We start from the raw sequence: 15,795 nt of genomic DNA, 5'->3' as shown, positions 1-15,795 counted from the left end.
AGGAAAGGACCACATGTTCTTCTTACTTTTTTCCCTTTAACCACACAATAAACATATCAAGGCAAATCTCACTTTATTCAAGCCAACACATTTCTACCAGCCAAATATAAAGATGATAGTCTCTACTCAACACACTCATATGCTCCTTTACCAATTTAGCAAATCTATAGCTAACGCAATAGGATTTCTGATGTAATAATTACATCCTTTCCCCAACGGGCATTCTTAATCTGTAAGAGTAATTGCAAATTCTCCTCTCCCAATTACCTCTTTTGCATTCTCAGACTTAACAGCGCTAAGAACAGTGCCTGGCAAATAGTAAGCGCTTAACAAATACCATCATCGTCATTGAGAACTAGCTTTTAGAACAGGGAGATCCATACTGTACAATAAAGTTAAATATTTGCTTGGGGGAAGTGCCTTCCCTCCAACAAAATTTTCTCTTTAATCTTTTAAATTTTTATTCTTAATCTGCAAAGTTACCAAAATTCTGTTAGGAATTTCTCCCCATAATACACAACACATTCTATGTACATTCTTACACAGACACGAGGGTGCATTCAAGCCCAACACATTCATACAATCCTTTGAGTACCTCAGAAAGAATCCAGGTGTTCTCTGGTCACTCCAAGGAATTTCTCTTCATTTAGCTGAGACTTAAGTAGCCTCTATCACTCTTCTTCCAGGGAATGTCAGGTTACAGCGCTATGCGCCTCAAGCAAACACCAATTTCTCACGAGAGTCTGCTTTGCTTCCTGCTAATTTGAAATTGATTAGTACTGATTTAAACTATATACTTTAATTCCAGAAGTATCCTGATGTGATCTCATTTTACAACTTTCTCTTCCCTTGGGAGAAATCATTCTTTCCCCTCTTACTGGGCTCTTGTAAAGCAACTCCTAATGCGGATTCAAGCACTTAACTATCACATCATCACTGACAGCCCACTGATCTGCTATCCCACCACTCCCATAGTTCCTAATAGGAGGTGGGTTTGGACCTCTTTACTATTTAAAATGATTAATTTAACCCAGACTACCTTCTAGACTGTGAGCCCGCTGTTGAGTAGGGACCGTCTCTATATGTTGCCAACTTGTACTTCCCAAGAGCTTAGTACAGTGCTCTGCACACAGTAAGTGCTCAATAAATACGATTGAATGAATGAATGGTGTTCCCATTGTTATGCTATTAACACCTTCCTACTGAGTATAGCCAGGGGGCTCATGTTCTGATAATCACTAATGCTTATCATGGACACTTATGTCCATGAGACTGATGCCTCAACCCAGCCAGCACACTTCGTTCCTGGCTCAGTGGAAAGAGCATAGGCTTGGGAGTCAGAGGTCATGGGTTCTAATCACGGCTCCACCATTTATCAGCTGTGTGACTTTGGGCAAGTCACTTAACTTCTCTGTTCCTCAGTTACCTCATCTGGAAAACAGGATTAAGACCGTGAGCCCCATGTGGGACAACCTGATTATCTTGTATCTCCCCCAGCACTTAGAACTTGGTACATAGTAAGCACTTAACAAATACCAAAATTATTATTATTATCATTATTATTAATAATACTAACCTTCTCACTGTACCTGGATCTCATCTACCTGGCCTACATCCTACCTCTGGCCTGGAAAGCCCTCCCTCCTCATATCAGGAAGATAATTGCTCTCCCCCACTTCAAAGACTTATTGAAGGCACATCTCCAAGAAGCCTTCCTTGACTAAACTCTCCTCTCCTCTTCTCCCATGCCCTTCTGCATCACCCTGACTTGCTCCCTTAATTTATTCTCCCTTCTATCCCTGGAACACATATGTATATATCTGTAATTTATATATGTATATATTTGTTTATGTATATTAATGTCTGTCTCCCCCCCACTACACTGTGAGCTATTTGTGGGCAGGGAATGTGTCTGTTGTATTGTCCTCTCACAAGCGTTTAGTATAGTGCTTTTCACACAGTAAGCTCTCAAAAAATACAATTGCGTGAAAGAATAGGACCAGTGTCCATGTGGAAACTGACTGCATATTTCCTGTTAACCTGTATCGCCATCACTGGGGAGGCAGCCGCATTAAGACTGCTGTTGTTGGGATAAACGGAAACTGGAGCAGCCCCATTTCCTAGTTTCCCTAGCCTTTACAGGGATCCAGGCTGGGGTACAGTTGGACTGAGTCTTTCACCACCCCCTCCTCCCACCCAGATGGTAGGGGTTCCAAATCAGGCTGCCCCCAGATTCAGGGTCGCCATAATGGGCACAGCGGACTTTGAGTGGGCCGTCAAGGAGGTTTCCCTGGAGGTGTCACTGCTGGTCCTCTGTCCTCTGAATTATTAGAGGACCTAGTTTGTCCTCCAAGACTTTAGTAATAATAATTATGGTATTTGTTAAGTGCTTACTATGCGCCAAGCACTGTTCTAGATACAAGGTAATCAGGTTGTTCCATGTGGGGCTCACAGTCTTAAGCCCCATTTTACAGATGAGGTAACTGAGGCACAGAGAAGTGAAATCTGTAAAATGGGGATTAAGACTGTGAGCCCCGCGTGGGACAACCTGGTCACCTTGTCTCCCCCCCCCAGCGCTTAGAACAGTGCTTTGCACATAGTAAGTGCATAACAAATGCCAAAAATAATAATAATAATAATAAGTGACTTGCCCAAAGTCACACAGCTGATAAGTGGCAGAGCTGGGATGGGATTAGAACCCATGACCTCTGACTCCCAAGCCCGTGCTCTTACCACTGAGCAACACTGCTCCTTTCAGTGCTGGAGCCCCTGTGCCTTGAGCTGATATACCCTCCTTCTTTCTGCGCTTCTCTAATGTGCTGTTGATTTCAAGCCAGCTCATCCTGGGCCCCTTTCAACTTTTCACAATTTACTATGAGGCAGCCTCTAAAAACCAGCACATGCCTGCCTTCCAACTCTCCCTTCTTTTTCTTAATCTTTCAAGCCACAACCCACCCCATGAATCTAGTCCAAATCGTGTCAGGATTTTGATCGTAAGTCTCGACCCATTTTTTTGTCCCGTTGCACTTTGGGCCAGCCGGCTTGGGAGAAGCCCTCTTCCAGGGTTTTCCAGCTTCTACCTTCTCAATCAAGATTGTTGGGCACATCTCGGATCCCACTTATGACACCAAATAATAGTCACTGTCCTTGTGGGGTTGAACCAGGTCTAATTGGTTACTTCAAGATCCAAGCAGCCATGAACAGTCAGAGGGAGAGACAGAAGCTAGTAATTTTCTTTAACCAAGGCTTTATTTATTAAATTTATAATTTATTATGAATATTATTCATTTATTAAAATGTAGGCATTCCAAGGATTTAGCTCCCTAATGCTAGCTAGCCATTAGTTACTCTTATGAATATCTGTTCCCCCCTCTAGACTGTAAGCTCTTTGTGGCCAAGGAACGTGTCTGCCAGTTGTGATGCTTTGTGGTCTCCCAAGTGCTTGCAGTGTTCTGCACATAGTAAGTGTTCAAAAAATTTGATAGACTGAACAGGGATGGCACATCTTATGCTTGTGGATTCAATTCAATCATATTTATTGAGCACTTACTGAGTGCAATGCACTGTACACTTGGGAGAGTGCAATATAACAGTAAACAGGCACATTCCAGCGTGGCTCAGTGGAAAGAGCATGGAGTCAGAGGTCATGGGTTCAAATCCCAGCTCTGACAACTGTCAGCTGTGTGACTTTGGGTAAGTCACTTAACTTCTCTGTGCTTCAGGTCCCTCATCTGTAAAATGGGGCTTAAAACTGTGAGCCCCCAGTGGGACAACCTGATCACCTTGTAACCTCCCCAGTGCTTAGAACAGTGCTTTGCACATAGTAAGCACTTAACAAATACCATCATTATTATTCCCTATCCACAAAAAGCTCTCAGTCTAGAGGACAACTAGTGTCAATCCTGGCAACCCTCTCCCCTTAAGCTCTGCTAGGTATCACTGTGCAGAGGTCCTCATCACACTGAATATACATGCCAGCCCAGGCCAGATGGAGTCAGAGGAGCTACTACCCCAAGCCTCCAGCAGCCTGCCCCTCTTATCCCATCACTAATTGCATACTTGTTGCCATTTGGATAGGTCCACATCAGACAACCTGAAATCAGTTGGCAGGTCCTGATTGGGCTCCATGTATGTTCCAGGAGGCCGCTTCCAAGTGGGATGTGTTGTCTCCATGCATGCCCCAGTGTCTGTCCACGATTGGGTTATGAGTCCTGGATCCATGAGAGAGAAGTGTTCATTTTGTCTCATGCATGGAGACTTTTCATCTGTGATAAGAGGGAATGGGGTCAGGATTGCCCAACTCAGGGGTCACCTGCCACCTGGCCTGGCCTCAGCGTCCCATTTGTCATTGTTTAGGGGTAGGAGGTGGGGACGATATCATGTGGGTGGCCACACCTGTTCTCCATGTGTTTCTCACGCTTGGGCTCTGTGGCAGAGAGATAAACTCCCAGTGGCTTCTAACACAGAACCCCACAAAAAGTTGGCTCTTCCTCTGCTGTGTTGTGGGGAGGGAGATTTTATTTTTTATGGCATTTATTAAGCGCTTATTATGTGCAAAGCACTGTTCTAAGCGCTGGGGAGGTTACAAGGTAATCAGGTTGGCCCACATGGGGCTCACAGTCTTAATCCCCATTTTCAAGATGAGGTAACTGAGGCCCAGAGAAGTTAAGTGACTTGCCCAAAGTCACACGGCTGACAATTGGTGGAGCCGGGATTTGAACCCATGACCTCTGACTCCAAAGCCCTTGCTCTTTCCACTGAGCCACGTCACCTTGTTGTCCCCGGGGTCCAAGGTGGCCCCGTACTGAAAGAAGGGGCTCCAACCTGCTGAGGCTGTCCCTCCCCGCCCCTCCTCCATCCCCACTGTCTGCACTGCCCACCAAGGGCCCGATTTGCCATCACTCCAGAGCATCTCCATGGTTTTCAGCAAGGGTCTCCCTGCCCAGGTGTGACACCTTCCACCCTCTGCAATTCAGAGGCCAGCTTCGATTTCTGACCGGTTGTACCTTTAACTGAGTACCCCAAAAACTCCTAAGCAAGATGAAAACTAAAATGGGAGGAAGAAGAGATGAGTTGGTGGACAGGATCCCTACCCTCAAGGAGCTTACAATCCTATTCACTTATTCAGTTAGATTAAAAGAGTTATGAATTTGTACATTTGCCCAAATGCCTTTATTGCGAACTGCCTGCATTCACCTAGAATAAATTTTTGAGAGTATTTTCCTTCAGGGAGTTTCTGTCAATTGATCAATCAGTTGCATTTATTGAGTGCTTACTGTGTGCAGAGCACTATGTACTAAAGCATTTGGAAGAGTTGGTAGACACATTCACTGCCCAAGACAAGCTGCGAGCCTTGAGGGGGAGACATCTAACATGTCTTCCAGCTCTGTAGTGTTGTACTCTCCCAAGCACTCATTACAGTGCTCTGCATACGGCAAGCACTCAATAAATACCATCTATGGATTAATTGATTCTGAATGAATACTCTTGATGATTACAAGGATGATGATAACCTCTAACTTCCACATGAGATTTTGTTCAGTGCTGTGCCTGGACTGGGTTAGAGGAAAGGTCTTCTGGCAACTGGACCTGAACTCAACACTCTCCTGTGACCTGTAAGACTCTGGGTAGACTCACAGATGCTTTGTTCCTTTCTTGCTGAATCTGACTCTCAGGCCTGAGGTCAAACAGAGAGATAATATCCCCAGGATCTATGTGAAAAGCACTGTTCTAAGCACTGAGGGGGATACAAAGTGATCAGTTTGTCCCATGTGGGGCTCACGGTCTTCATCCCCATTTTACAGATGAGGGAACTGAGGCAAAGAGAAGTGAAGTGACTTGCCCAAGGTCACACAGCAGATTTGTGGCAGAGTCAGGATTTGAACCCATGACTTCTGACTCCCAAGTGCTTGGAAAGCACAGCAATAGAGATAATCCCTGCCTGCAGTGGGTTTACAGTCTAGAGGTGGGAGGCAGACACCAATACAAGTAAACAGGCATCGATATAAATAAATAGAATTCTAGATATATACATATATACATTAGTGCTGCGGGGCAGGGAGAGGGGGGAGGAGCAATGGGACCGAGTACTGGTGAAGCGGAAGGGAGGGGGAGCTGAGGAAAAGTGGGGCTTAGTCTGGGAAGGCCTCCTGAAGGAGGTGTGCCTTCAGCAGGGCTTTGAAGGGGGGAAGAGCGATTATTTGGCAGATTTGTGAAGGGAGGGCATTCTAGGCCAGAGACAGGATGTGGGCCAATTTGTGGAGGGAGGGCATTCCAGGCCAGAGGCACGATGTGGGCCAGGGGTTGGCGGCGAGGCAGGCGAGGTTGAGGCACAGTGAGAAGGTGAGAAGGCACATCTCCTCCAAGAGGCCTTCCCCTGACTAAGCCCTCTTTTCCTGTTCTCCCACTCCCTTCTGTGTCACCTTAACTTGCTTCCTTTATTCATTCCCACTTCCAAACCCCATAGCACTTATGTACATGTCCGTAATTTATTTATTTCTATTTATGTCTGTCACCCCTCTAGACTGTAAGCTCACTGTAGGCAGGGAATGAGTCTGTTTATGGTCATATTGTATTTTCCCAAGAGCTGAGTACAGTGCTCTGCACACAGTAAGTGCTTAATAAATATGACTGACTGACTGATTGACTGACAGAAAGAGACTATTATTCATGAATTGATGTCCACTAGCCATACTAAAACAAAGTGATATATATGCATATGTTTCGATGAAAAATAATGCTGTTTCATGATTTATTAGATTCAGCCTTCTGTGAATTCCCTTTGTGTATGGATACCTGTTATTATTATAACATAGTACTCTAGACTGTAAACTCAGTGGGTGCAGGCAACAGGTCAATCAAGTCTGTTATAATGTATTCTTCAAAACAGCACAGTGCTCTGCACACAGTAAGTATGGACTGGAGTCAACTCAACAGCATAAAACAAGATAAAACAGTGAATCTTTAGTATTAGAGGAGTGAAGTGTGGTAGCTGGGTTGTAGAGGGAGAGGAAGGAGCTCAAGTAGGAGAGCTGATTGGGTGCCTTAAAGTATCTTTTTGATTCCGAGATAAATGAGCAATCATTGGAGGTTTTGGGGGAGTGAGGAGACGTTCGCAGAGTTAGTTCTTCAGAAAAATTACCTGGGCAGCAAAGTGAAGTATGGCCTTGGAGAGGAGTGAGAGGCTGGAGGCAGGAAGGTCTGTAAGAAGGCTTGTCTCATAGGGGAAAGTATCTCTGGTGCTAAAAATCAATTAGTGTTCGGGACTGCGGTGGTGTGGGGACTCTAATAAGAAACATATATTCCCACTAATCAAATCTGGGGTAAGGGATCAATCAAAAAAGGGCAAGACAAAGGGGGTGGATTGCAGAATGGCCTAATGGAGAGAGAGTCATGGCCTAATGGCCTGGGAGTCGGAGGACATGCATTCTAACCTCAGCTCTGCCCAATATTTGCTGTGTGACCTTGGACATGTCACTTAACTTCTCTGTGCCTCAGTAAAATGGGGAATAAGACTGTGATCCCCATGTGGGACAATCTGATTACCTTGTATCTACCCCAGCGATTAGAACAGTGCTTGGCCAATAGTAAGCGCTTAACAAATACCAACATTATTATTGTTATTATTATGTGGGACTAGTGGGACTGTGTCCAACCTGATTACTTTATAATCAGATTGCTTAGATCATACTGGGCACACAGTAAACACTTAACAAACACCATTATATTATTATTATTATTATTATTATTATTATCATTATTGTTATTATCAAACCACTGCTTTGTCTTTTGTGAATAAGAGTGTCAAAATCAATCAGCCAATCATATTTGTTAAGCACTTTCTGTGGGCCGAGCAGTGTATTAGGTGCTTGGAAGAATACAATACTCATTCAATTGTATTTACTGAGAGCTTACTGTGTGCAGAGCACTGACTTGCTCTGCCCACAATGGGCTTGCAGTCTAGTGGAGCTCACTGTCCAAAGATAACCAAAAGTCTCTCACTCTGAAGGGAAGTCCCCTTTTAGACTGTGAGCCCACTGTTGGGTAGGGACTGTCTCTATATGTTGCCAATTTGTACTTCCCAAGCGCTTAGTACAGTGCTGTGCACATAGTAAGCTCTCAATAAATATGATTGATGATGAAGTCCCCAGCCTCAAAAACTGCAAAGCTGCCCGAACCCTCAGCTCTCTTCCTCCAATCCATGTCCCTACATTCCCAATCCTGTTTATCTCACTTCCCTGAAATCTCCCTCCCTCTAAGTAGTCTTTCAGGGGAGGATGAATTCATGTTTCTAAAACCGTCTGCTTGCTTATGGCCGGACAGTGGGAAAAGAAAGTGTGAACCCCAGGATTTAAAGGCCATAGAGCTTCAGTCCCCCTTCCATGTCCCAGTTTGTGATAATGTAATGTCATGCCGGATTTGCAACAAAAAACAGCAAATACTTCCAAGCCTCCAGGGTTCCAATTGGTCGTGGGTCATATGACTTTTTGATTAGACTTTGATGTTAAAGTCCCTATAGATGAATATACGGTTTGGGGAAGGGGAGAGGAGTGTGTGTGGGGGGGGGAAGGAACATGGTACTAAACTTGATGTGGTTAGGTTTAACTTCTATTCCACGTCAAACAGCTGATGGCAATGACTTGCTTCATTTAGCTAGAGCACACAGTAAAAGCCCTTTGGAAGTGTATTACGTTAACCGCGCTCCCACCCCCACCCCAGTTGTTCAGAGATGTGAGGTCCCTTGGGTTTTGTGGGTATTTTTTTATGACGCAAATGAATGATCTGAACAAAATTAAACTATGGTAAAGATACTCTCCCAAGTGTCTTGTCTCATGAATCTCCAGTTCTTGTGCCTGATGAAACAAGTGATCAAGAATTGAAATAGAGAAAACCTTATCCCCGCTCAGAAGCATCACCGTAAAATAAAAAGAGATAGCTCCAACTTTCTACAGTGGCTGTGTTACCCGAAAATGAATTCACAGTTCAGACAGGAGAGCAGGACTGAGAGATTGCTAGTGTACTGGAAGGGACCAGTCGGGGCTCAAGTCTGTGCTCTGCCACCCACTAGCTGTGTGACCGTGGGAAAGTCACTAAACCTCTCTGAACCTCAGTTTCCTTTTCACTAGACTGTAAGATCTTTGAGGACAGGAGCCATGTCTGCTTGCTCTATCATAGTCTCCCAAACACCTAGGAGAAGCAGCATCGCAGAGTGGCTAGAGCACGGGCTTGGGAGTCAGGTGGTCATGGGTTCTAATCCCGGCTTACTGCTTGTCTGATGTATGACCTCGGGAGAGTCACTTCACTTTTCTGGACCTCAGCTACCTCATCTGTAAAATGGCAATCAAAACTGTGAGTCCCATGTAGGACAGGGACTATGTTCAAAAAGATTTGTTTGTATCCACCCCAGTGCTTAGTACACTGCCTAGCACATAGTAAAAAATAATAATAATAATAATGTTGGTATTTATTAAGTACTTACTATGTGCCAAGCACTGTTCTAAACACTGGGGGAGATACAAGGTCATCAGGTTGTCCCGCATAGGGCTCACAGTCTTCATCCCCATTTTACAGATGAGGTAACTGAGGCACAGATAAGTTAAGTGACTTGACCAAGGTCACACAGTTGACAAGTGGCAGAGCCGGGATTAGAACCCATGACCTCTGACTCCCAAGCCCAGGCTCTTTCCACTAAGCCAGGCTGCTTCTCTAATTATTTATTTATTCTGCACACAGTAGGCACTCAATAAATATCACTGATTGATTGCTTCTTTCTCCTGCCTCCTGGATGCCCTGAGTCACTGCATGATTGACAGCTCCCACGAAGAGTCTGGCTACCTCGGACTCCCCCTTCTTCATTCTGCTGCCAACCTATGAGGACACGGGGCACCTTGTTGGGTCACCCAAGCAGGCTGCGGGGAGGGAAGACAGGCCTGAGAAGGGGAAGAAGCTTGAACTATTCCTGTTCAATCAGGTCGAGGTGAGACATAGAGCTGGGGAAGAGCTAAGATAAAGAAGTATTGCCGCCTGTTTTGCTAATGTTTGTTTTGCCCCACGGTTCGGCTGCTGTGGTTGCCTAGATTGCAGTTAGAGCAGTGCTTCCCCAGGCAGAATCAGGATGAGAATCAGCGCCATCTCTATCAGGGTGGTTATTCCTCCAGGAGTAGACTAGTGTACACACTTTCACAAAACTTTCACATAATAATAATAATAATAATAATAATAATAATAATAATAATAATGGCATTTGTTAAGCACTTACTATGTGCAGAGCACCGTTCTAATTGCATTTAATAATGTACATAGTGTAGCTGGAATCTGTTTCTTCCCAGTCAGCTAAAGAGCCTCCTGTATACTTGAGTTCCATCAGTAGTGATAATTATACGGTAATTGTGGTTTTTGTTAAGTGCTTACTGTGTACCAAGCACTACATTAAGTGCTGGGGTAGATAGGAGATAATCATGTCTGATCCAGTCCTTATTCCACATGGGGCTCACAGTCTAGGTAGGAGGGACTTTAAGCCCCATTTTGCAGATGAGGTAACTGAGGCACACAGTAATTAAGTGACTTGCCCAAGGTCACCAGTAGGGCAAGTGTCCAAGCCAGGATTAAAACTCAGATCCTCTGACTCCCAGGCCCAAGTACCAGTGGTTACCCCAATGTCTAAGATTATCACCAACTCTGTAATACTCTCCAAAGTATTTTTTGCACAGTAAGTTCTCAATAAATACAATCGATTGATTGAAAGCTGGGGCAAATTTCTGTATGCTGCATTGTAGAAATCCCTTCTCCTCCCAGCAGAGACAGGAGTAAACTTGGGGTGACTTAGAAGTGTCCAGAATTTTTTCTGAAGATTTGTCTACTCACATAGATACAGCAACTCCTTTGGTGTGATTACTTATTTTTCCTGGAATGGAATGGAGGAACCTGCAACTTAGTGCTGGACTAATTCCCTAGATCAGCCTTACTTAGGCTGCCAACTGCTGACTCTTATTTCATTCAATTCGTTCATTCAATCGTATTTATTGAGCACTTACTGTGTGCAGAGCACTGTACTAAGCGCTTGGGAAGTACAAGTTGGCAACATATAGAGATGGTCCCTACCCAACAATGGGCTGACAGTCTAGAAGGGGGAGACAGACAACAAAACAAAACATGTAGACAGGTGTCAGAATCGTCAGAACAAATAGAATCAAAGTGATAGGCACATCATTAACAAAATAAATAATAAATATGTACAAGTAAAATAAATAGACTAATAAATCTGTACAAGTATATTTCCTCTAAGCAGGTGAGAGATCATATTAGACACTGAGCTGAGAGGAGACTTCCTGTACTAGGTTGGCGGAAACATCAGTCTTCAGAAGTCTCTTTATCTCTTCAGGCAGCCCCTCTGTGAACAGCTGTGTGAGACGCGAAAATCAGACAATCTCTCTCCCCAAGATTATGCACCAGGCACCACAGCCCCTTTCCCGCTCTGTTCCTGATCAGCATCCTCAGCCAGAAGAGACCCTGGATGTGAATGCAGGTAACACCAGTTAATGCTCACCATTGTCAGTGCTAGCGAGGGGGCATTGGAAAGACTAGCTTGTGTTGGTCGGAATGGAGGGGCTCCAAGTTGGCAGAAATAAGATTTTATTTCTGTGATGAGGGTGATTTGTGAAGCCTGGACATTATCAGGAAGTATGTGTGTCACTGGGAGGAGGTTTGGGTCAAAGGTATTTGGAACAGTGGTTTCCCATAATGAATTTGTAGACTGAGCCATCCCAAGCTTTAACTTCTGGGGCTGGCTGAGTTTGGGAAGTCTATTCTCCAAACCCCTGGAGGGATGACTACCTGACAAGTTTTCATTTTGTATCTATCAACTTTTTGTATTGTAGTCTTCTAAGTGCTTAGTAAAGTACTTTACACACAGCAAGTGTTCCATAAATACTGTTGATTAATTACGGATTTCAGTTTCAATAGTTTGATCGCCCCTTGCATTCAATGTTTCTAACGCTTCTTCTTCTGCTGAGATTGTCTGCCATTTGTTCCTTTAGAGGGAAGAGGAGACTGAGGAAGGGTTGACTTTAGGACTCTCTATGAAGTTTTATGAGAGAGCTTGATTAATCTGGGTTCACATTCATTAATAATAATAATAATAATGGTATTTGTAAAGTGCTTACTATGTGTCAAGCACTGGTCTATGCACTGGGGTAGATACAAGTTAATCAGTTTGGACACAGTCCCTGTCCCATATGGAGCTCACAGTCTTAATCCCCATTTTACAGATGAGGTAACTGAGGCCCAGAGAAGTTAAGTGACTTGCCCGAAGTCACACAGCAAACAAGTGGTGGAGCTGGGATTACATCTAGACCAAGTGATTTGTTATATTCAGAGACTCCCGCTGACACCCAAAATAAAGGTCCTAGTTGGGGCAGGAATGTTGTCCTCAGAGGGAAGTCTACTGAGCTCTCCTGGGTTGGTTTCTGGCCCTGCATCTAGAATTTTCTATGGGTCTAGGGCCTGATTAAAATAGTCATAGCCTCGGGGCAAAGTAAGAGTCACCTGGCATCTTCTTCAGACCCTCAATTCCCCCAACCAGTTATGAGGGATGAAGAGATGTAAAGGAAGAGGAGAGAAGGGAGCGAAGTTGAGAGCCTTGGGGAAAGAGGAATGATGGAAATGAATAAGTCCTTAGATTCTGAACTCACTTGCTGAAATGCAATTCAAAATGTCATGCTGTCTTGAAAAATGAGTTTTTTGCAAATGTGAAAGAGTTGAAACTCCACTCCACCACACATATATGGTCACATAGCATGCTGAGAATCGGCAATTATGTGGTGATCATGGAGGTCAGACAGTCATGTCTGGTGGTATTTCCTCAATGTGGGTTTAATTGACTGGATTCCATGACTATCATTGGTGGGTGATTCTGTTTGCTATTTGATGTTCAGGATGTCTGCTGCTCCTGGGGCTGGTGTAGCGGCTTGAGGGGCTGGGTAATCTTTCTGTGGATATCCTATAGAAGGTTGGATACCCCAACACTTATGTTAACTTTCAGTTTAATTCACAACTTGAGTCTGTGTTGTCTGTTAACTCAGTCTCTCAAAAGACATACTATCCTTTTTGATTCAGTTTTCTATTTCCTTGTCTAAAATAACTGGGAGACTCGTTGGTATAACAGGGCTTTCAATCAAAGCAGAATATAACCTTTTATAATTCCCCAGAAATGCATAAATTGCAGAGGGCAGACTCCCTAGTGAAACATAATTCTTCTTCCAGTCATCAGAAACAATACAGACCTAAAGCTTCTCAAAGAAGAGGTAAGTTTGGGCTATTGCATCCTTTCCTGAGTCTAATTATAGTAATAATGATGATTTAATTGTCATATTTGTTAAGCACATACTATGTGCCAAGCACTGTGCCAAGTGCTGGAGTAGATACAATATGGTCAGAATGAAGAACCAAAAGTCAATCCATTTCCCCAACCTCACTAATTCTCTCTTATAAGACAATGTACTTCCTTAGTTCCTTGGTTTTTATAATCCATTAAATTCATTTTTAAAATATCCACCAAATAACTTTAAACATACAGAACTCCATATTTGGATTTTGATTAACAAATACCTATTGGCAAGAAATCTGACCCACAGAATAGTCTAACAAGTTAGAATAGCTGGAGAACAAGAACACAGGAAATGTCATTAGTGGATTACTCGCTCACCCAGTTCAAAAATCTCTCTGAGACTGACACAAAGGATTCTCTGAGAATTCATGTGATAATTACTTTCCTTGTCATAAATCCTCATGTTAGTTTACTGCCATTTAATACGCTCTGCTTTCCACAAAGTAGGCGCTTAACAAATACCATCATTATTATTATTATTCTACTAACCTCTCCTGGAACTCCATATGACTCAAGCTTTCTAAATTCACTACACTGTTGACCTCCTCACAATCAATCAATCAGTGATGTTTATTGAATGCTTATAGTTTGAAGAGCACTGGTTTGATGTGCTTTGGAGAGTACAAAACAACAGAGTTGGTAGGTGTAGTCCCTAGCTGTGGAAAATTTACAGTCTAGAGAGGGAGACAGATATTAGAATAAATGATGAATAAATCCTGTGGGGCCGAGGATGGGGTGACTACCAAGTGCTTAAAGGGTACAAAGCCAAATATCCCTCATCCATGGTTTTATCCAACCGTCTCTTGGATCTATTGATACTTTCACCCCACACAACTCTGTGATTGCAAATGGGCCCTGCTGAATCAAAAGAAAAATCTTTTCCTCCCCTTTATTTCAGATTGACCACCTTCCAGCTGTGATGCCTGTGCCCTCACCCTGGTGTAGGGAAAAGTTTTGAACATCAATTGTGTTGAGCCTATTCATATCTTTCATGATTTTTAAACTTTATGATAATAATGATGATGGTATTTGTTAAGTGCTTCCTATGTGCCAAACACTGTTCTAAGCGCTGGGGTAGATACAAGGTAATCAGGTTGTCCCACGTGGGGCTCACAGTTTTAATCCCCATTTTACAGATGAGGTAACTTAGGCATGGAGAAGTTAAGTGACTTGACCAAAGTCACACAGCCGATAAGTGGCGGAGATGGGATTAGAACCCACGACCTCTGACTCCCAAGCCCCTGCTCTTCCACTAAGCCACGCTGCTGCTTCTCTAATTATACCCCTCTTATCCTTAGTCTTTCCAGACTGGAGGTCTGATCTTTTCAATTCACTCTCCTAGTGAACCTGCTCCATCCCATTGATCACCTTGGTTGCCCTTCTCTTCTACCTTCTCAGATTGTGAGCCAGGGACCATGTCTGATTTCCCCTGTGTTTTCTCTCCCAGCACTTCGTATGGTGTTCCTCACACAGTGAGCACTAGCATGGCATAGTGCATAGAGCATGGGACTGGGCATCAGAAGGTCAAGGGTTCTAATCCTGCCTCATGTCTGCTGTGTGACCTTGAGCGAGTCACTTCACTTCTCTGTGCCTCAGTTATCTCATCGGTAAAATGGGGATTGAGAGTGTGAACTCCATGTGGGACAGGGACAACATGATTTGCTTGTATACACCGCAGCATTTATTACAGGGCTTGGCACATAGTAAGTGCTTAACAAATACCATTATTTTTACTATTACTATGATGATGATGATGATGGTATTTGTTAAGCTCTTACTATGTGCAAAGCACTGTTCTAAGTGCTGGGGAGGTTACAAGGTGATCAGGTTGTCCCAGCGAGGGGTGGGGGGGCTCACAGTTTTGATCCCCATTTTACAGATGAGGTAATTAAGGCACAGAGAAGTTAAGTGACTTGCCCAAAGTCACACAGCTGACAGTTGGCAGAGCCGGGATTTGAACCCATGACATCTGACTCCAAAGCCCGGGCTCTTTCCACCGAGCCATGCTGCTTCTCATAGTCAGTCAATCGAAAACACCATACTAAGCGCTTGGGAGAGTGCAGTATAACTACTACTCCTACTATTACTTCTATAACCCTGTTTTCCTTATAATATATAGGACCAGTAAAGGTCACAGTACTCCAATGAAGACATACTTTGGTTTGCATAGGGGCAAAGCTGATGTATATACATAACCCTTTACTCTCCCATTTCCCCTTTCTGCAATTTATTTTATTGTCTGTCTCCACCTCTAGTCTGTAAACGCCCTGTGGACAGGGATTTTATCTACCAACTCTATTATACAATATTCTCTCATGTACTTAGTACAGTGCTCTGCACACAGTAAGCTCTCAATAAATGCCATTGATTGATTTCCAATCTGTGGTGAATTTCTGTTGTCCTTTATGATG

At 43.7% G+C, this 15,795-nt stretch overlaps 1 protein-coding gene across 1 annotated transcript in view; it reads left to right on the top strand.

Moving 5' to 3' along the window:
* The first annotated feature begins 902 nt into the window (after positions 1–902).
* LOC119939047 (C-type lectin domain family 1 member B-like) overlaps positions 903–15,795 on the top strand; it is a 28,879-nt gene continuing 13,986 nt past the window's right edge. The window contains exons 1-4 of the mRNA XM_038758818.1: positions 903–988; positions 4,078–4,110; positions 11,385–11,524; positions 13,206–13,301. Coding sequence (XP_038614746.1) covers positions 903–988; positions 4,078–4,110; positions 11,385–11,524; positions 13,206–13,301 — 355 coding nt within the window. The remainder of the gene's footprint in view (positions 989–4,077; positions 4,111–11,384; positions 11,525–13,205; positions 13,302–15,795) is intronic.

The sequence above is a fragment of the Tachyglossus aculeatus genome, chromosome 17, assembly GCF_015852505.1.
Source record: "Tachyglossus aculeatus isolate mTacAcu1 chromosome 17, mTacAcu1.pri, whole genome shotgun sequence".
Taxonomy (NCBI): domain Eukaryota; kingdom Metazoa; phylum Chordata; class Mammalia; order Monotremata; family Tachyglossidae; genus Tachyglossus; species Tachyglossus aculeatus.
The sequence above is the reverse complement of the archived record's forward strand: the minus strand, read 5'-3'. Positions and strand labels throughout refer to the sequence as shown.